We start from the raw sequence: 19,311 nt of genomic DNA on the forward strand, positions 1-19,311 counted from the left end.
GAACCCACCAAAGCTACGACACTGTGACTTGTTCTCAAACAGTGCAGAGTCTTAAGAGAAAAGTGAGATAAAGCATCATTTGTATTTTCCTCATGGAGTCACACATGTTCACACATCACAACTCAGCAACCGCCCACTCACAGACACAGACACAGTTTTAGTAATAAGCAGCTAACAAAAGGCTACTTTTTTGCTGTTTAATTTCACACATACTGCAATGGGTGGGCTGGCACTCCAAAGTCCCAACTATGTATATACAAGCATTTCAAAAGTATATTTGCCATAGTATTTTACCTTTCACATTCTTATACAATGAGAATAATCCAGGTGACGAAGGAGAGAAGCACAAAGACGCAGAGAAGCACCGAGCGACAGCGAGCCAGGGGGCGTGGCCTGCGTGACGAGCCATCTCTGAAGATCACAGTCATCGACATCATCATAAGTCGATTCTTTCATAAGGATCTATTGTTCAACAAAAACAGAGACTTACGCAGAAATCCGCCGGCAGATGTTTGACTTCTTCTTCTCCTTGTCAGCCTTTTTCTTTGCCAATGAAGCTTTGCTCTTGTGCCTCTGCCTTGTGTCCAGTGTGCAACTGAAAGACCGCCGTGGTAGGGACATTTCCAGTCAAGAATGATAATAAACACACTAAACACATTGCTGGCTGCAAAGTTAAAACATGACACATTCACAATCAAGAACTCTCAGTATCTATGTACAGAAAAGCAACAATGGCGGTGTTATTGGGGTTGAGCATTGATGAAGAACTGCACTCTGAATATTTTAACAATCCTGAAAATAAAAGCAATGAGTTGTACAGAACATTTTAGTAGGGCTGTTGAATTTGGATATTAATTTAAATTATTTGAAGCATTAAGAAAAACTAACTCAGTGAACGCATTTTTATTCACTTCCTGTGACGGCCTATAACCTGCAGCCAAACCAAGAGGAGTCAAGATGAACTACAGGTACTTTTACTTTCGTTTTTTCCAAGTCAATTTCTTCACATGTCAAATATTACAGTTACCACCACGAAGGTAGCCTGAAGTTCCAGCTACCTCCACGGGGCCTCGCAAATCAACGTGGCTGGAGTGTGGCACTCCTGAGCAGAACTAAACATGTCAGCAAGAGGTTTGGAGAATTGTTTCTGTCAAAAAAAATATAAGAAAGATGCCTGTAAAGCTGAGTCAGTTTTGATCATTTTGTTCAACAGTTCTTAGGGGAAGAATTGTATTCAAGGATCAAAGCAGCTGTTAGAACAGTCTTTGACTTTCTATTTGATGATTTTACAATAATTCCAAGATTTTACTCAAGTATAATATCTGTTACAAGCATCATGGAAAATAATAGAAGTAGAAGAACGTGATTAAGTACAGAAAACTGTGCGATTAATTCATTCAAAGAATGGAACTATTTGAACTAGTTCACAGCACTAATATTTATATATATGTTGGAGAGAGAGTGACTGCGTGATCTAATTATTATTTCGACTCATACATCAAATGATGGAAATGCCATTAAAGTGAAGTCAACCCCCAAATTTTCTTTATTATAATATGTCTCAGGAGGTCCACTAGTTGAAGCACGGCATTCTGATCAATATTACTTTTGTGTAATATGAATTAAGCATCAAAATCCACCCGTTTTTTTCCCCTCGCAAGGAGCGGGAATTTTTTACACTTGCTGTCAATTGAAAATGACATCACAGTTGTCTAAGGCTCGGGTAACGACCAATCCGAGCCCTGAGCAGCTGTGATGTCATTTTCAGTTTCCGCCCACAGCGATGGACAAAAAGGGGTGGATTTTGCTGCTTTACTCATATTCCACAAATGTTGTATTAATCGGAATGCCGTCTTTAGACTAGTGGAGGGGCATACAACAATATTTGTCAAGAAAAAATGTTGGGTTGAATTTGTCGTCAAAAATATATCCTGTAGTGTAATTGCTTGACAGCAGTACATTTTAGACATTCTATAATTTCATACCAATTCTGAGATGAACCGTTTATCAATGCAAAAACATTGTCTGTGTGTTAAATTGAGGGTAATCAAGGTGTGTGTGACATAAAATATCCTCCCTGTGTAATGTTTGTTTAAAAAAAAAAAAGGGAGAGAGAAAGCCCTTTGTGTCCCTGCAATTCATTTAGGGTATATCAATGAAAAATATTAATATAGGGCCTACAGAAATTGTATAAAGCTATACATAAGACCATTTTATAAATAGAGACTTGAATTTAATTACCCAGAACCTATCAGGAGTGTTCAATAAGTAGCTCCCTGACATTGTTAGTCAAAACCGAGCATTATGACCTTAATCAAGGCAGAATATTTAAATTGCTCATATGATATCGTGCAAGTGGTCGTAATGTTGCAGTCAGTGTATATTGTTCATATTGTTGCAGGATTTATAACCTTTTGTGTGGCATCTTTCCGCCAGTAGCAGCTTTGGATGGGTCAGGGCGCTCTGGGGCGGGAGACGACCGGGGAGGTGGCTCTTTGTGAGGCGCAGGGGCAGACACTTCATCGAGATCAAGTGGCCTGCAAGATGAAGAAAAGGAGTACGAAGAAGAAGAAGAAGAAAGGAGGAAGGGGTGGCGGCGACACGAAGCAGCACCTGTCATCCACCAAGTAGCTGTCCATCTTGTTGATGCCGCTGCAGCTGGATGCCGAGCTCAAGCAGGGAGACGGGCAGGCGGGGAACAACTTAGGGTCCGGGTCAGCTTCCTCATGAGCGGCCCGCTTCTTAGACTCGCGCTTTGCCTTCTGGAGAGGCTTGACGTGCAAACAAATCATTTCGTTAGGACACACACACGTCTAATAGGAAATATGTGCCCAAGGGCCACACTCCTCTGCGCTAAATTGTCTGGGGCTTTTATGCCCCTGGCAGGGTTACCCATGCCAAACAGGTCCTAGGTGAGGGACCAGACAAGACCAAGAACGGCTCAGACAGAGACCCCTTATGGTAGATAGAAAAATAAAATAGCAAAGCTAAAGTTAAAAATATAATTTTGGGGCTCCCTAGTGGAAATTCTGACTGGCTGGTAACGTTTTGAGAGTCACCAGCCACATTGCTTGGTGTTAACTTTGAGCCCGGCCAGCTCAGTAGAGAAGCCTCACCTGGATGTCACTTGGAATGAGTGACACGCTGATTCTGCGGCGACTGCCATTCTAGTCAAGAGCAGAGGGGTGAATGCGAGCAGCGGCAGCCATTTTACCACACACAACAATGGCCCGTTACCTGCTGAAAGCTTTTCTTCCAGCTGTCACTTTCGTCCAGATCTACGGGCGAGACAAAGCCGGTCAAATCAAACATCGGAAAACCAATCAAAAACTTGAAGAAAAATGATGAGGGACCGAGAGGCGCTCCAGTCTCATCGATCCCCCTGCATGCGTTCTGCTGGTGGATCATCTTCTTGGCCTCCTCCAGCTCCGCCTCATGTCGCTCCTGTCGCCTCCTCACATTGTCCACGTGAGCCAGCATCAGCTCCACTGCTCGACTCACACGAGCCTCCTGTTGCGCAGAGCAGCCAGCAACTGTTACGCACTCCTGGTCCAGGTTTACACGATTAACACAACATTTACAATTGTCAGCACCGACAGTATTCTGAGCTGATCGGGGAGGAAAAAAATGAACTTAACTCACCCAATATCACCAGATAATTTGCTCAGGATGTAAGTCAACAATTATTACTACTTAATTATACCGAACAAAAAGAGAAGCTCTCGTCTCACAATGTTGACAAATCTGCGGAAATCTGTCTATTAGTGAGCACTTTGCCTTTGTCAAGATTGTCCATCCACCTCACAGGTGTGGCGTATCAAAATTCCGATTGGAGAGCATGATTATTGCACAGGTGTGCTTTGGGCTGTCCACAATAAAAGGTCACTCTAAAAACTATGGAGATTTCTGAAAGAGCACAACCACAGAGTTGTTGCCCGTGAACATTAATTTCTCTACAATGAGCCTTGTCCAAAGATGTTTTGAAGAATTTGGCTAGTAGCTCAGTTGATAGCTTGAGGTGCCCTTGAGCAGCCCCGAGATCAAATGGTGCAGTAGACACTGCACCAGGATTTTTTTTTCTCTCTTTGGGCTAAAGGGAACTTGATCGAGGCTGAGAAAAAAAAAAAAATTCAATTCACTTGAGATGTTCTCTCTCATGTGGCGCCTGAAGGGGTCTCTGTAGCCCTTTGGCCAAATCAACAGGTGTGTATGGCGCTGATGCCAGTTTCTGTGGCGCTCCAGGGCGATTGCTGAGCTCACGCTGTGCTCACCACACCATGCTTCAGGGGTGGAAATTGTTTGGAGTCGGACCAAACGAGGGTTTGGTGCTGAGGAGTGACCCTATGGAAGATCTGTCGCGTGGGGGCTGCTGAGCAGTGGGGCGTCCACCACTCACAGTATTTTCTGCTGCTACCCGTTTAGGTCTGCCATAGGCTACTGTTCTGGTTAGTCTGCCCTCTGGTGGCCTGTCTCGCGGGCTGGCATGTTGGTAAAGGGGGGCTAAATTCTAACTAACTACTGTAAATTCTTTCAATCTGGCTCTGTATTTTTTTAGCCCTGAAGTCGGCACCACAATACAAGCATACGTACGGAAGTGTAGAACTGCAACGTGAAGTAGACAATTTTGACTGGCAAAGTGCGTTGGAACGTATTGATAAAATGTAGGCCAAATGCTAAAAACACACATTTTTTTCCCCCATGACACGGGGTATAGAGGGTTTCTGGCTTTTCTGAATTTCCCACAATACATTGCAGGTAGCCATTTTGGCGGGCTGGCTATCTGTCTCAGATGAAGAAAATAACTTTGGGTGCATGCGCGTGTGCGTGTACCTGGTGCACCGCTCCAAGCACCTCGGACGTGTTGGAGATGCGTTCAACGGTCCCAGTAAGGATGTCCAGTGACAACTCCAGCCTCTGCAGGATTTTACTGCGCTTGCTGTCCAGACACAGGCCCTTTAGTGCCTAGAAAACATCACACAGTAAGTACTGTATATACTTGACCGGACTTTACTCTAACCCCCATTTCTGATCTTGTTAAGGAAAAGTTGCTTTTAAATGGTCTGTGTACACAGTGTTGTACTCAGCATTGTGGAACAGTTAAGAGATCAGGACCTATTTCAAATTGGGGGGAAAACCACAAAAGAATATGCCTGGTTTAAAGTGCTGCTCTGTTGTGCTCTGCGCACCTCCACTGTCTCTCTGCCTCTGGACAGCTCCAGCAGAACGTTCTCCTCAGCCAGGTTGCGGGCGTGTTCTTCCGCCTGCAGCCTCTGCTTCAGGGTGTACTGGTCACAGCGGAAGGCCAAGGCGATCTGAATGAAGTTCTTCTGTGAGGGTGACGGTGAGAATGTCCAAAAGGAACACAAGTAGATTAACTATGGCTTTTGGCCGTATCAGCAGTGTACGTGACGCAATTCATACCTGTAACAATGTCAGTAATGTACAGTATGCATTTCAATTTTGTGGTTGCCACACGTTTCTTATATCTCCAGAGATACAGAATAAATAGCATCATCCAGCTATTCAATCTATAAATCCATTCACTCAGTAAACAGAATGAACGCACTCACGCACACACACTCAGTGCTTTAGCGAGCAAGTCAAACGTGACAGCCTGGATGATCGTTTAACATTCAGTTTACACGCTTTTAGTCCGCATCATTCATAACTAGCCTGTATTCCCGAGGCAAACTACGACGGCTTATTAGTGTGACGCCAGGATACAACAAAACATGAATACGTCGCAAGTCTCCATATCACAGCGATGAATGAGTGGGAAAATGCACTTTTCGGTAAATTGCAGTTTTGTTATTTAACTTTATTCTGAATACGGTGGCCAATGTATGAGAATGGGTGTTGACATGACGACAGCGTTTTTTTTCTCTCGCTGGGTGACACTTCGTCACACGTCACATATCAAATACATTTTTTTTCCTCCTTTTGTTTGCTGTACTTACCACCTTTTTCTCATTCTGATTCCCTCTAGTCGTTGGCAGTGGTACACCAGTACTTACTGCAGCTCAAAATGTCACGTCATTATGGAATAACAGCACAGAAATTTAAATGACATAAATATTCCCAAAAATCAATGTAAGTCGAAACATTTTTTTTTGTTCTTTATTGTTAAATATTGTCATAGAATATCATTATGTTTTGCAGAAGCTGTATTTAGTAATTTAAAAGAGACACAAACGCTGTCTATCCACAATTGGTCTGTGAAGCAAGTGCAGATTTAAAATATTTTTTGTAGAATATCGTCAAATTATCGTTATTGAGTTTTTTGAAAAAGCGGTTACGATAACCGCTGAAAACTCTGGGCACACCATGGGTGTGTTAGAAGCCAAAACTGGAGAATTGCTGAGCTTTGAAAGTGTGTAAGAAATGTGCGCAAGTAACTGACTTAAAGTGGAAGTCAGCCCAAAGTATATATTCTATGCAAGCCCACTAGTTGAAACAAGGCATTCTGATAAATATTACGTTTGTGGAATAAGAGTTAATCCACTTGTTTTTAGCCATCTCCGGGGGCAGCCATTTTGTCACTTCTGTCGACTGAAAATTACATCACACCTGCTCAGGGCTCAGCAAACGACCAATCACGGCTCACCTGTTTTCTGAAGCTGAGCTATGATGGGTCGGTACCTGAGCACCGTCAGACAGAAGTGACAAAATGGTCATCCCCTGAGATGGGTAAAAAGGGGTGGCTTTTTCTGCGCAACTCATATTCCACAAATGCAATATTAATCAGAATGCCATGTTTCAACTAGTGGGCATGCTGGGAACATATTCTTGAAAAAACATGTTTGGGTTGATTTCCTCCTTTAAGTGTGAACAGGAGACGTGTTCCCTTTGTAATAGTGCAGGGGGATCCAGCTCCAGTCCTCAAGGGCCGCTTTGCTGCCCGTTTTCCAGCTCTCCTTGCTCCAACACGCCTGATTTAAATGAACAGCTCATCAGCAAGCTCTGAAGAAGCTTCATAACAATGAAAATGATCTTTTGAAACAGGTGCGTTGCAGCTGAGATGGATGGAAAACAGGCAGGACACCGTCCGTGCCTTGAGGACCGAGTTTGGACACCCCTGTAATAGGGTCTCCTGTAAGGTCTCGATGTGCTGCCAGCTTTTGAGATATTGTCGATTCTTCAGTAGATGAAGTAGGCAATTGATAAAGCAATATCGGTTATTGGTCAGGTGTCACTCGTGTCCAAATAGGCAGGGCCAAATGTTTAACCGTTTTAGCAGCTGACCTTGTCACTGGAATCTGTAAAGCCATAGAAATAAATGAATGGACTTACTTCCAAATCCATCTCTGACATCTCTGCACTGTCAAGGAAACAAAAGTTTAGTTAACACATTCACATTCAATATTCATTCTAAAACTATGTTTTGTTGATGTAAGGCTGAGACCTGTTGAGGCCAACTCGATCTATGATGGACAGCTCGTTCCAGTTACTTGGCGGTGGCTCCTCTTGGCTGCTTTCTATCATTCAAAAGACCTGATTATAATTTCCCATGCAACATTTTTGCTGATGACAAATGAAGTAAACAATTGTAACATTACTGTAACAACAGATTTTTGATCCAGCTATATAGCATGACTTGTACTGTATTCCCCACTTCACCTTTTTCTGGGCTCAAAACATAAATAGAATAAGGCACAGCACAGACGAGCTACCTCTTGCAGTCTACCTGCACCTAAGAAGCATCACTCTTTTGAGGACAAAAATGTACATTTGACAAGAGAAGACAGATGGTTTGAAATTGGAGAGAGAGGCCCTTTAAATGAAGGTGGAAATACTCTCTAAACAGATTAGGGGGTTTACGACACCACCTATCTCCCACATCCAATGCCGTCCTACAAATATAACCTTCACAAATTATCGCAAAATACGGTGTTTCCATTTCATACACGAAAAGAGGTGATGAGGAATGCAGGAGATAAACTAGCATCTTCTCCAGCTGTTGAGGCAGCGCGTTATCTCCCCTCCAGTGCCGATTGATAGTTTAGTCATAACTAAAGTTCAGGCTGGTGTCGGGTTTATTTACAGTGCATAAACATTTGTATGTTTGCTTACAATCCAACATTTGACAGTGTAGCTATGCCAAAAGTGATGTTTTTTTTTACCTCCCAATATAACCTACTGCAACAAATAAAATATTTCATGGGTAACATATCAAAGTGAGAAAATGTTCAATATGATATGCATATGAATTGATGACATTGCGTACACAAACAAGAACAACAATTCTGTTGCTGATGAAGTGATATTGCACGAAGTTAGCTCAAAAGTGTGTGTGGGTGGCTCTAAAAAGAGACGTTTTTGGTGTGTGTATTACAGTACACGGCAGGTCTGGGTATCGATTCAGATTTCCAAAAACTGATTCAGTTTGTAAACTCTGACATTCACATTCCTGTCACACAAAGTTTCAGTTTATTGCTGTCTTTGTGGTTTTTAACACCCCCCCCCCCCCCCAAAAAAAAAAAAAAAATTGGCGCTGATTTCAGGGCTTCTGCCATGTTCTGATACACTCCGCTGGCATAGTGACGAGATCTCGCGTGACGTGAGAAGTCACACGAATTTATTGGGGAAAAGGCGTATTAAAAAGGATCGAGTTATGGGTTTATTATCTATTTTACAAACCCAGCCCTATTACACGATTATCTTGCTCAAGTGAGAAGAACGCTGTGAAGGCTTCCCGAACCCTGATAGCCTGTCTTGTTGAGTTGTTTGAAGCAACTCTTCCCAGGCCAGGCAGCGGTTCCTCCTCTTCAAGATGGATGCCTCCCGCAGAGGTTTTCTGTAAGTAGTTGTGGAGAACACAGGTGGCCTTCACACACTTCTCTGCCACTTCCTGATGCACCGCCATGGCACGCCTGTACATAATCCACCGCGAGGAAAAGACAGCAAAGGCCTTCTTCGCCACCCGCCGAGCTCGGGAGAGACGCTTATTGAACACCCGACGCTCGGGCGGGAGGATGCGTCCCGGGAACGGCCTCATCAGATGTGTCTGGAGCGGAAAGGCCTCGTCTGCGACAAAGACGTGTGGCTGGGGTCCAATGTCATCAGCTCCTGGCAATGGCCGGTCAGCGGGCAGTTGGAGGGTGCCGGAGCGCAGCGCTTGACCAAAATTTGAGCTAGCCAGAATGCCACGTTCACTGGTTCTCCTGTAGGCGCCGACATCTATCACTCGGAAACATTTCTCAGCATCGACAACTGCCAAGAGGGCCAACGAGTGTCTTCCCTGAGAACGGCAGTTGCCAGGGGCTCTGAGGACAACTTGCTTCCCATCTAGTGCTCCACAGCAGAGAGGAAAATCCCAGCGCTCTTCAAACCTCTGCGCAATGGACCTCCACTCCTCTGTGGTGGGCGCGGCCATGTACTCATCCACGAGGCAGTCCCAAATTGCTGTTGCCACATCAGGGATGATGTTGGAGACGGTGGAGACCCCAACACAGAAACTGTTTGCGATGGTCCTGAACGAGTCACCCGTGGCAAAGTAGCTGCAACACATAAAACATTAACACAGTGGTTATTTTGCCGTGACCGGCAACTTGCCACCTAGCGTTATTTTGCTTTGAATCATGCAACAACTACAAATTCTACAAATTCTGCGCCAGATGAGCGCCAGATAGTGACGCAGTGGGTAGAGCGGTCGCACCGAAGACGCTGCGTTATTCGTTCGTATCATGGTTTCGAATCACGCTCTGTAACTTTTAATTTTATTTATTTATAATACGATGTTTCAGGAGTTGTAAACAAGCTGTTTTGTTTCACCAGTAATGCAGTTGAACAATTTAGAAGTAGCTTATGAAACAAAAAAATAATTGACAAAATGATTAGGGTCCCACAACAATAAAAGTTGTGGTTAGGGCAAGGATAAGGAGGCGGCAAGGTAGCAAACGAAAACGAACGAAATACATATATATATAAAAATTAATAAAAAAAAACATTTTCATTCACGAAAAAAATGAGAATGTTTTTTTGAACAGCTCTGACGGCGTGAGTAATTCTGGGCCTGCCATGAATCGGCTATTTTACCGTGATTACAGTAGGTTGGCCCTTATTATTGTTATTTTAGAGTGATGTGAACGTTTCCATGTTACGATTCTAATGGCATCCCACATTAACTGGCTCTCGATTCCACCTGTAGTCATTAGGTTAATGTCACTCCAGTAACCGTGTTTCCTCATCAGAACCTTACCTTAACTTTTTTTTTTTAATAGGTTGAACTCTTGTAACCCCAACCAAGATGTTTTTAATCAATTGTACCTCTTTTTATTATTAACCTCCTACACAAATGGACAATTCCAAAATATCCTGAGATTTCTGGTAATACACACGATGCAACGTGCCTTAGTCGGTGAAAACAACCCACCGTATTGTATTGCTTTTACCTATGACAGCATATAAAGCTAGCAGAAAATCATGCCTAGAAGTTGTTGTGCGGTTGGATATCCCAACAATAAATATGATGAAAACTAAATTATCATTCCGTATATTTAGAGCAACTCGAACGTTTTTATTTGCTTCTCTCCATTTCTCACAAGTTACCAAATAGCCACCGAGGCACTTCCTATTAGGCCTTTCACAATAAAACAGGATGTACTTACAACAGGTTACACTACAATTACTGTGTGGACTGTGAGCATCAGCGAAAGTGAGTAAAGGCCTAGATAGACTAAAACGACGTTGGCCAACAGTGACAGAGGCTTACCCCGTGGCGTCCGGCCGGCTGTCGGCACATCACACTAGAAAAATACACCGCAACGACAGACCATGAAAGTACCTTCTGCGCATTTGGGAGATGTAATATCCTTCCATACCATCGGCGGCGGTAGTCACTATTTCTCATTGTTAGAAAAATCCAACCGGAAAGCTGTTGGCCAGGGGCGGATTATAAAAACGTAAACAACGCTTTCAGCTATATTCTTCGCTCACGATGAACTCCCACGCGAAGTAAACAATCACGTTCTTGACACGGGATTGTGAAATACTTACATTGTCAACCCTTGCTCTTGTAAGAAGATTAAGGCAGCGAAAGCGTGCTCACTGTTTATCCGCATTTGTCACTTCTCGTTGGTGCTCCGAGCGCTGATTTTATAGCTAACAGCCAATCAGAGTGACCAAATGTCACGACTGGCGACGCTGATTCAACATGCGAAAACGCTCCCCAAGACGCTTACTGACGAGATACGACACTACGACGGTGGTCACTACACCAATCAGACGGCGCATTCAGACGCCACGACGCTTCACGGCCTCCGACGTCGGTTTGGTTTGATCTAGGCCTAAAAGCGGAAGTCAACTCAAACATATTTTTTTCAAGAATATGTTCCCAAAATGCCCACTAGTTCAAACACGGCATTCTGATAAATATTGTGTTTGTGGAATAAGTGTTAATCCACTCGTTTTTAGCCATATCTGGGGGCAGCCATTTTGTCTTTTGTCGACTGAAAATGACATCACAACTGCTCATAACGACCGATCATAGCTCATATTCAGAAAATAGATCAGCCGTGATTGGTAATTGTGAGCAGTTGTGATGTCATTTTCAGTAGACAGAAGACAAAATGGCCGCCCCCAGAGATGGCAAAAAAACAAGTGCATTTTGCTGCTTAATTTATATTACACAAACGCAAACTTAATCAGAATGCCGTGTTTCAATTAGTGGGCCTGCTGGGAACATATTCTTGAAAAAAATATGTTTGGGTTGACTTCCGCTTTAAAAGGGACCTGACGGTTCAGAGTATACGATAGTCAGCAGTGCTTTGTGGTTAGCACTGATTAAATGGTAAAACTCGTTCTCGAGTGTGATAAAAATCACACTTTTGCCTCTGCAAAATTGATTGTTCTAGTATTTCATCACATTTTGAAATCAAGATAATCCTCACAAATCAAATGACAACGACCCAAAGTTCAATGCTTTTCAATGAGCGGAGAGTTTGTTTTCACCGACTTGACTGCCATCTTGACTCGTGAAATCATTTGACGTAGCTCGGAATTGTCCATATGCTCCTTCGAAGCGTTAGTCCTTCAAGTCTTCATGACTACTAGTAGTTGTACTATTTTATTGATATGGCTGTATAGTTGCTTTCAAAAACTAAATATAAATTCCATTGCCAATGTGTTATTAAAGTTGTACAGATCATATGTATTTAACTTATTTGAGCAAATAATCTAATCGATCCGAACTTCACCTTCCGGCCATCCTTTTCATCAATCCATTTCTCTTTACAATTTGGGCAACATGGTGCAGGTATTTCAACACTTATTGCCGCTGTAGTTAACCTGCCGAGGTTGACTCAGTAGACAGCTACTCACCGGAGACAAATGCACAGCCGCTCGGCAGCGGAGATGGGACGCCTGTAGTTGGTGTCCATGCGGGAGATCCTCGAACCGACTTGAGTCAACAGGTCATCAAACTGGCCACACGTCATTCTCAGATAGTGCTTGAAGCGGCCGTCATCCAGACGCAGGTCTTGGAAAAGGCGGTGAAATTCACCAAGCTGTGTGCGCCTCTGTATAGTGTTGTGACGACGGCGTGCAGCCTTCCGACGTTTGGATTTCTTCCACAGCAAGTACAGGCAAATAATAGAAATCAAGTCGTCGTCCATGGTTGCTCGCGAAATGCCGGTGTTTGTCTTGTGCCAGTGACTCGAGAAGTCTAGCAGTCCCTGTTGTGGCGCGAATGTAGCAGCTCCGCTTTAGTCCGGTAAAGTTATCCCGTGATTGAACTCCCGCGAGAAGCGGAAGGCTAACCATCGCTTGCATATGAATGCCGCTTGAAATCACCGGCGGCCATCTTACGTTGCCACTCGCTGAGATCACCTAACTTGGATACATTGATCTCTTCTCACATTATTTCCTGTCTCTGCGGCGGGAATGCCAGTGTGTTATGTATGGTTGTACCTTTAAGTCTGGGAGAAGCGCTACATGCACAAGAATATGATTTGATCTTCTAAGGTATAGCTCTAAGATTCCTCTGCATAATGCTGTCAGAACCATCAACAATCAAATTAAAGAAAAGCCCATTAGGAAAGACATGGCTGTAAAATGTAAAACTAACAGAGGTGGGTAGAGTAGCCAAAAATTGTACTCAAGTAAAAGTTACTTCAGAATAATATGACTCAAGTAGAAGTAAAAAGTAGGCATCCAAATAATTACTTGCATAAAAGTAAAAAAGTACTTGGTGAAAAAACTACTCAAGTACCGAGTAACTGTAGCAACATCTCACTATTGTTTTTAAAAAACAACCATTCAATCAGACGAAAATACAAAATAATCATCTTCAGGCAAATTAAAGTCTATCCAATCAATAAAATGAATTACATTTAATTAACGAATAGCTTAAAATAATGTTAAACTAAATTCAAGAACTTTAATAAACAATAAAATAATAATAGTATAAATAAAAGAAACAAATTAAGCACAAGTAGCACAAAATGGCAGCCCCTGTTTTTTTAACAGGCTCCGCAGGCAGAACAACAAAGTAGCCCATGAACTCGTATAAACCGTGTGCGTGCGGGTGTCTGTGTGTTTCAGTCTGTGTGTATGTGACAAAACATGCAAAAAACATTTTTCCCAAAGAATCTCGAGAGCGAGAGACAGAGCCAGAGCCAGCGAGAGAGCGAGAGCGAGAGAGAGACGCCTACGTACGTGGAGGGGATTTAAGTACCGGGTTCAATGTAGCCTAATGTGCTGGAGTTTCTTCTTCACAAATCTACTCAAGTATAAGTAAAAAGTATAGTGATTTCAAACTACTCCAAGAAGTACAAAATTTGCCAAAATTTACTCAAGTAAATGTAACGGATTAAATGTAACTCGTTACTACCCACCCCTGAAAACTAACGGAAACAGTGAAACTTTGTTCTTTGAGAGGTTCATTTTACTCTATACATGCAACGCAGTGAAAGAAAAAAATCAACACATTTTTCAATAACATTGGCAACGTAAGATAGCTGTCCTCTGGCTACAAAGGGCCAAGTGTTAGTCCATACATGTATATATATATATATATATAAGTCTGTGTCGGTCACTCTCTCCGTTCCGGCATTTCTATGCCAGTGGCTCCCAACCATTTTTGGCTTGTGTGACCCCCGAACCTTTTTGCTATACCATGAGTACTCCCCTCACTCACACCAGTTGATGATTCTCCAAAAGTCGAGCATAATACAGGTTAAATGAAAATGATTTTATTTCGTTTTCTTAATTTGAAGATTCGAGCTATGGTCTTCTTTTTAATTCTAATTTAACATAAAAAATAATGTGTTGTCTTGAACATAAGTGATTTAAAAACAAAAATAAAGAATAAACCTGCCATACCACGAAAAAGGTAGAGCTCCTTTGAATAAGTCCCTTTAATTAAACGGGCATTTAAACATTAAATATAGGAACAAAACACTGAATAATATTCAGACCCACTATAACAATTTCACTTTCTTTTTATCTAAACTTTAATGAGACATTGAGTGGACACGCGGCTGTTGTGATTCTGGCGCCGCTATGCCATAGGGTATGTGGGACGTATGTTTCCACTAGGGTTGTCAACTTTCTCACTCCTAAATAAGGGACACGTGCACGGTGCCACGGTGGTGTGAGCATGATGTATGAATTTTGGATTTTTTTCCAAGTTTTCACGTTAATGCTGAAACCACATTGACGTAAAAATAAGAAAAAATGAAAAAAATTGATATCTTTTTCACAGGACAGCGACTATATCACCTCATATGAAACCTCATATATGAAACCACAATTTGGCTCTTTTAATCAAAAAACGGGGGTAAGAAATCTGAAATATAAAAGAGAAGTGTGACTCACCAAATGTATTTTTATCCATGGATATTTCTGGCTGCTTTTGACTGACTCCAGCAGTCTTTTGTAATTTTGCGCAGCCAGAGAGAAGTCCTTACATGACAAGTGGAGTGATTGACGCTTGTTCTGTAATGGACGCTTTATCTGATCTAGGATCTGTCATGTGTAGCACCGAGAGTGTCCATTTAGGAGCGATGTAATGTGCTATCACTGTTTAAGAACTAGCAATGTAACTTCGAGCAAGTATACAAGTAAAAGACATTGAGCTGACAACTCGTCTGTGTCCGTCGTTATTGACAATCGATCGCCATCCAAGGCTTTACTAAAAGCATCTTACATTTTAGGATCGGTAGAGTGCAGTTTTTTTGTATTTGCAAGTGTTGATAGTCGATATACGGGACATTTAAGGTCCCGTATGGGACAAACCAAATTAGCCCAAAATACAGGACGTCCAGGCTAATACGAGACAGTTGGCAACCCTAGTTTCCACATACCACCTGCAATGTGTTCACATACCCTCAGGGTACGTGTATCCCTGGTTGGGGAACACTGATCTGCTGCCAAACACAACTTTTGTCAAAATGCATTCTGGGATTTGGAGTACAGGCAGCACACTATTTTCTCATTTTCACCACTTCAAATTTTTTTGCACCCTAGGCTGCTTTTAAAAAATTGGGCATAAATACATGACTACTCTGCTGAGTGCTGTTTGGGAGGGCTTTGTTTTAGACCCTTCAGACGCCCACGTTTATCTGTAATGTAAAATAAACTTACCTGAATCACTTTCATCGTTGTCATGAAATGACGCCTGACAGCCAGTCATCTCCACATCCATCTGAAAGATAACTGAGCCTCTGGACGTGGAATTTTTATGGATCCTTTGCTGTAGATTCGACTTTACCTAAGGGTGCTTGACTGCATGCACAGGCTCCATGTAAAACCGCTCCATTTCCCCACACAGTTGAATGCAATTCCTTAACTCTACCTCATAGCCATTTTATGGTGTCTGCTTTGCGTTTGGACTCACTCTGTGCCGTACTGAGAATAGATAATCCCATTATGAGATCCACAGTCAAGGCAGAACAGGGACAAGTAGCTTTGCACCTCCTTCTTTCCATGTTTATCTATAGCAAACAAAACATAATAGCATTCAAGTTGACGTCACTTAAGTTGGAACTTGCAACTTTTAACACTTAACGCCTGTCAACATGACGGCAGAAGATTATACTGTCACATCTACAACAATAATGCGGCTCATTGAATTATTGTGTTCCAGAACAGTGAAATGAGCACGACACACCAACATTGTTGGAAAGTCCACATTTTTATTATTTGTAGAAAAGCTCATTTAGTAGAGGCGCTGGGGCTTTCCCATGGTGCTCTTGACATACAGGGCACGCACGTTTTGCCAGTTCTTCTTCAGCAGCGACACCAAAAAGTTGACGGCCAGGTGGATGTTGTACACCAGCTCATCCTCAGTCATCTTCACGTGTCCGACGGCCACAGCCAGGCAGAGCACCTGAGGCGCACAAACGCAGGATGAAGTATTGTGAAAAGCTGCCGCGCAAGATGCTGGCAGCTCATCTTACCTTCTTCATCTGGAACTTGATGGTGGATTTGACCTCGTCTACTTTGGTGGTTAGATTCTCATTGTGGGTGAGCAGTGAAGGGAACTTGCCGGCCTTGTTGAGCCCGGGGCCCAGGATACGAGGGATCTGCTTGATCAGAGACTCTGAGGCCAGGAATGCATCATACTTCTTGGCTGCAAGAGTAGCAAATGGTCAAGATCCCAAGCAGACTCAAAACATTCAGTGGTGCAAGCTGTGAATGACTCCTCACCAAGCTTTTTGACCAACTTCTTGTTCTTGTTGAGCTTTTTGAGTGCCTCCACATCCATGTGCGGCAGGTCAGCCGCTTTGGCCTCATCACAATGCTGCTGGTCTCCCAAAAGGCAGACTGAGAACTTTGGCCTGGGGAGAGTCTTCAGCCTACACATTAAGAGTCACAAGATAACAATTGGAACACTGCACCAGAATCGCATCCACTCAGTCTTAAGACTCTTTCTTTGATGCTCCAAAGATGTAGTGAAGAAGAAAAGACAAACACTTCCCTTTACTTAATCAAAATGATCAATAAGCACATTTTTTCAATTAAGATGAAGGACGCTGGCAACCTTCGTCACTTGATATCCACTATTTCTGGAAATAGTTTAAGATTAGCTTGAAAGCTCAGCACTGCCCACAGAGCACAGACAAGGTTCTAGCCATTGCACAACATAAATGAGCCAGAACAGTTTCAATGTTTAAAGTCTTACCAAACCGCCACAACGCCAGGAGTCTTCATTCATTATATAGCGAACATTGGTCGGCTTGAAGGCCGTAAGCTTAAAACAGCTCAGCCCCTCAAAGCCTCCCCTCATGTTTTAAGACCCAGGGTAGGGGTCCGCCTGCCGAGGCTGGGTTAGCTCAGGCAGACTACCCAAAGTACTTCTCCATGCCTGCGCCTGACCTGTCTGGACCGTACTAGTACTTAGAAAAAAAAAAATCCACACACTATTGTGGTATTGCTTTACTCAACATTCCGACAGGGCCAGACGCAAACAAGGAAAAGGTTGGGCGCGACAGAAAATGGTCCAACCTGACGGTGCCGGAGAAACGCTTGTCCTTCTGGGGATCATAATTTTTCAGGCTGATCTGCAGCTCCACACTCTCCACAAACCTAACACAGCAACACACGAGCGTGAACAACACAGAACAATCACCGGCAAAGCCACACACAGCTATGAAAACTTACTTCCTCTTTTTAGTTTTTGAGCCCAACAGGACTTCCTTCACGGCCTCATACAAAGTGTCTCTGGAAACCTTACTGCAATAAAAATTGGGTAGAATTAACCACGAATTATGGTGGATACTCAGACTTATTATACCCTTTGCCATCTGATGTAAGAGCATTTAATTGGTCTGCCTTTTGCTATACATTGCTGTCATACAGATAAAATAAATGTTTTATTTGATAAACTACTGAGAAATTAAGTGAAAATTCACATCTCACTGCACCCATGGCACACAAGGGTGTATAAAGCACCCTGACTGGCAATTTGCATCCATAAAAAATGTTACATGAACACACACTTCATAAATGGAATTTCTGCATTAATTACGTTTTAAACATCACCCACTATTGCATGTAAAGAGTGGGATTAAGACAATTTAATGAGTGACGCTTTTTTGTGATTCCATGGGAAAAAGTATTCCCCAGTTGATTAAGTTGCTACATAATATATAGCTGACACAGTATTCTCAGTTGAAGACTGTAGCTAAATAGCCCATACGAACACAAAATGGCCATCTTTCCAAATTTTGAAACGATCACTTTGAAAAAGGATCAGAAAGTCTTATTCTTGATTATTGAATAGTATCTATTAGTTTTCATTGTTTATAGTTGGCTGTACTTTCACCGGTGACTTGGCTCGTCAAAAGCTTCGAACCATGGTCACACATACGCCTAAATTGCAATAATACAGTCAAAAGAGTAGTGCCTAAAAACTGTTCGATGATTTATACGTCAAATAGTAAGCCTAAATATATCTTATGATCATGGATGCACGAAGATTATATTTTAACGTCGGGCCGCGGACAGATGAAGTACTCGTGGCCACAGGACCGCCAATAAAGTACAAAATGATTGCACGAAACGATCAAAGGTATCACGCACTACTCTTCTAAATTACAAAAAAAGGTAGCCAACTAAATTATAATCGAAACTTTATTTCAATTAGTCATGAATTTATTGAAAAGGGCAGTACCTCATTTTAGCGGCTTTTCCCTCTTGCCTCGCTACGCTAGAAAGGAAGTGGAAAGGGAAGTTGCGTCATTTAAAACCTGCCTTTATTATACGTCATCAAGGAGCGCCAGAAAAGTGGTTTTAAAATGCTCGGTTTTGAGGAAATAATTTCAATAACCGTTTTTAAATCTATTATATTTTCCTATTCTATCGATTATTTTTGCCAAATAATTAAAACACATTTGTACAATTTTAGATTTACATTTGCGTTTTTGTGCAAAAAGCAAAATAACAAATACAATAAAATAAAGCTAAATACAATAAATAAAAAAAACTTAAGTTAACAAAACAAGAAAAACAATCAGAAATTTATTCAAAACGTACTTTATTCAAAAACAAACATCATATTGTCACTGCTGAAACCATTATGTCACAACCTAAACCTTTCTGTATGCTTCGGTAGTGATCGTTGCGGTTTTATTTTCCCTTCAAATTAAGATAAAATATGAAATAGAATATGAATGAAAGAGAAAGATCTATGTATGACATGTGTATCAATGTATTATATTATTTAAAATTTACTTTATTCAAAACCAAAAATAAACATCATATTGTTACTACCAAAACCATTACGTCACAAACGAAACCTTTCTGTATGTTTTGGTAGTGACGTTTTATGATAGTTGTTAACAATGCTAGGTACAATGTGGCTACCACACG

At 42.1% G+C, this 19,311-nt stretch overlaps 2 protein-coding genes and 1 long non-coding RNA gene across 9 annotated transcripts; 1 reads left to right on the plus strand and 2 right to left on the minus strand.

The window, feature by feature from the left end:
* Window positions 1–155: 155 nt before the first annotated feature.
* Window positions 156–15,923, minus strand: irag3a (inositol 1,4,5-triphosphate receptor associated 3a). 6 transcript variants are annotated; one of them, XM_086047727.1, is made up of 13 exons: window positions 15,710–15,913; window positions 15,583–15,643; window positions 7,403–7,475; window positions 7,291–7,318; window positions 5,187–5,327; window positions 4,831–4,962; window positions 3,354–3,510; window positions 3,238–3,278; window positions 3,117–3,167; window positions 2,614–2,771; window positions 2,412–2,537; window positions 491–595; window positions 156–411 (listed from the first exon to the last, which is right to left on the minus strand). In XM_086047727.1, exons 2-13 carry the CDS (start codon window positions 15,641–15,643, stop codon window positions 306–308), a joined length of 1,179 nt encoding a protein of 392 aa, XP_085903853.1. In that variant the 5' UTR covers window positions 15,710–15,913; the 3' UTR covers window positions 156–305. The 6 variants fall into 6 exon arrangements, with proteins under 6 accessions (XP_085903853.1, XP_085903889.1, XP_085903880.1 ...); XM_086047763.1 differs by having other exon boundaries at window positions 7,291–7,313; window positions 15,583–15,914; XM_086047754.1 differs by lacking the exons at window positions 156–411; window positions 491–595; window positions 2,412–2,537; ... (6 more) ...; window positions 7,291–7,318; window positions 7,403–7,475 and adding exons at window positions 8,016–9,497; window positions 12,319–12,563 and having other exon boundaries at window positions 15,710–15,923.
* On the plus strand, window positions 4,256–4,968 carry LOC147152517 (uncharacterized). The gene is made up of 3 exons (XR_015089046.1): window positions 4,256–4,445; window positions 4,556–4,661; window positions 4,756–4,968. It is a non-coding gene; the product is annotated as an uncharacterized LOC147152517 (long non-coding RNA).
* Window positions 15,924–16,113: 190 nt separating the features above from the next.
* Window positions 16,114–18,756, minus strand: rpl10a (ribosomal protein L10a). Of its 2 annotated transcripts, XM_086047784.1 has the most exons (6): window positions 18,614–18,756; window positions 17,602–17,673; window positions 17,446–17,526; window positions 16,648–16,796; window positions 16,398–16,570; window positions 16,114–16,327 (listed from the first exon to the last, which is right to left on the minus strand). In XM_086047784.1, exons 1-6 carry the CDS (start codon window positions 18,616–18,618, stop codon window positions 16,157–16,159), a joined length of 651 nt encoding a protein of 216 aa, XP_085903910.1. In that variant the 5' UTR covers window positions 18,619–18,756; the 3' UTR covers window positions 16,114–16,156. The 2 variants fall into 2 exon arrangements, with proteins under 2 accessions (XP_085903910.1, XP_085903919.1); XM_086047793.1 differs by lacking the exons at window positions 17,446–17,526; window positions 17,602–17,673; window positions 18,614–18,756 and adding an exon at window positions 17,123–17,379.
* Between the last annotated feature and the right edge of the window lie 555 nt (window positions 18,757–19,311).

This window comes from Filicampus tigris, chromosome 1, assembly GCF_054856515.1.
Source record: "Filicampus tigris isolate MCC_2025a chromosome 1, RoL_Ftig_1.0, whole genome shotgun sequence".
NCBI lineage: Eukaryota > Metazoa > Chordata > Actinopteri > Syngnathiformes > Syngnathidae > Filicampus > Filicampus tigris.

Excerpts from the sequence above, each read along its gene's own strand:
- irag3a (XM_086047727.1), bottom strand. The coding sequence starts at position 15,643 with ATGGATGTGGAGATGACTGGCTGTCAGGCGTCATTTCATGACAACGAT. Across the intron at positions 5,328-7,290 it reads TGTCAGAGATGGATTTGGAA|AAGAACTTCATTCAGATCGC; the intron begins GTAAGTCCATTC and ends TCACCCTCACAG. Across the intron at positions 3,511-4,830 it reads TGCTTGGAGCGGTGCACCAG|GAGGCTCGTGTGAGTCGAGC; the intron begins GTACACGCACAC and ends TCTGCGCAACAG.
- rpl10a (XM_086047784.1), bottom strand. Across the intron at positions 16,797-17,445 it reads CGTTTCTCCGGCACCGTCAG|GCTGAAGACTCTCCCCAGGC; the intron begins GTTGGACCATTT and ends CTTAATGTGTAG. Across the intron at positions 16,571-16,647 it reads GAAGTTGGTCAAAAAGCTTG|CCAAGAAGTATGATGCATTC; the intron begins GTGAGGAGTCAT and ends CTACTCTTGCAG.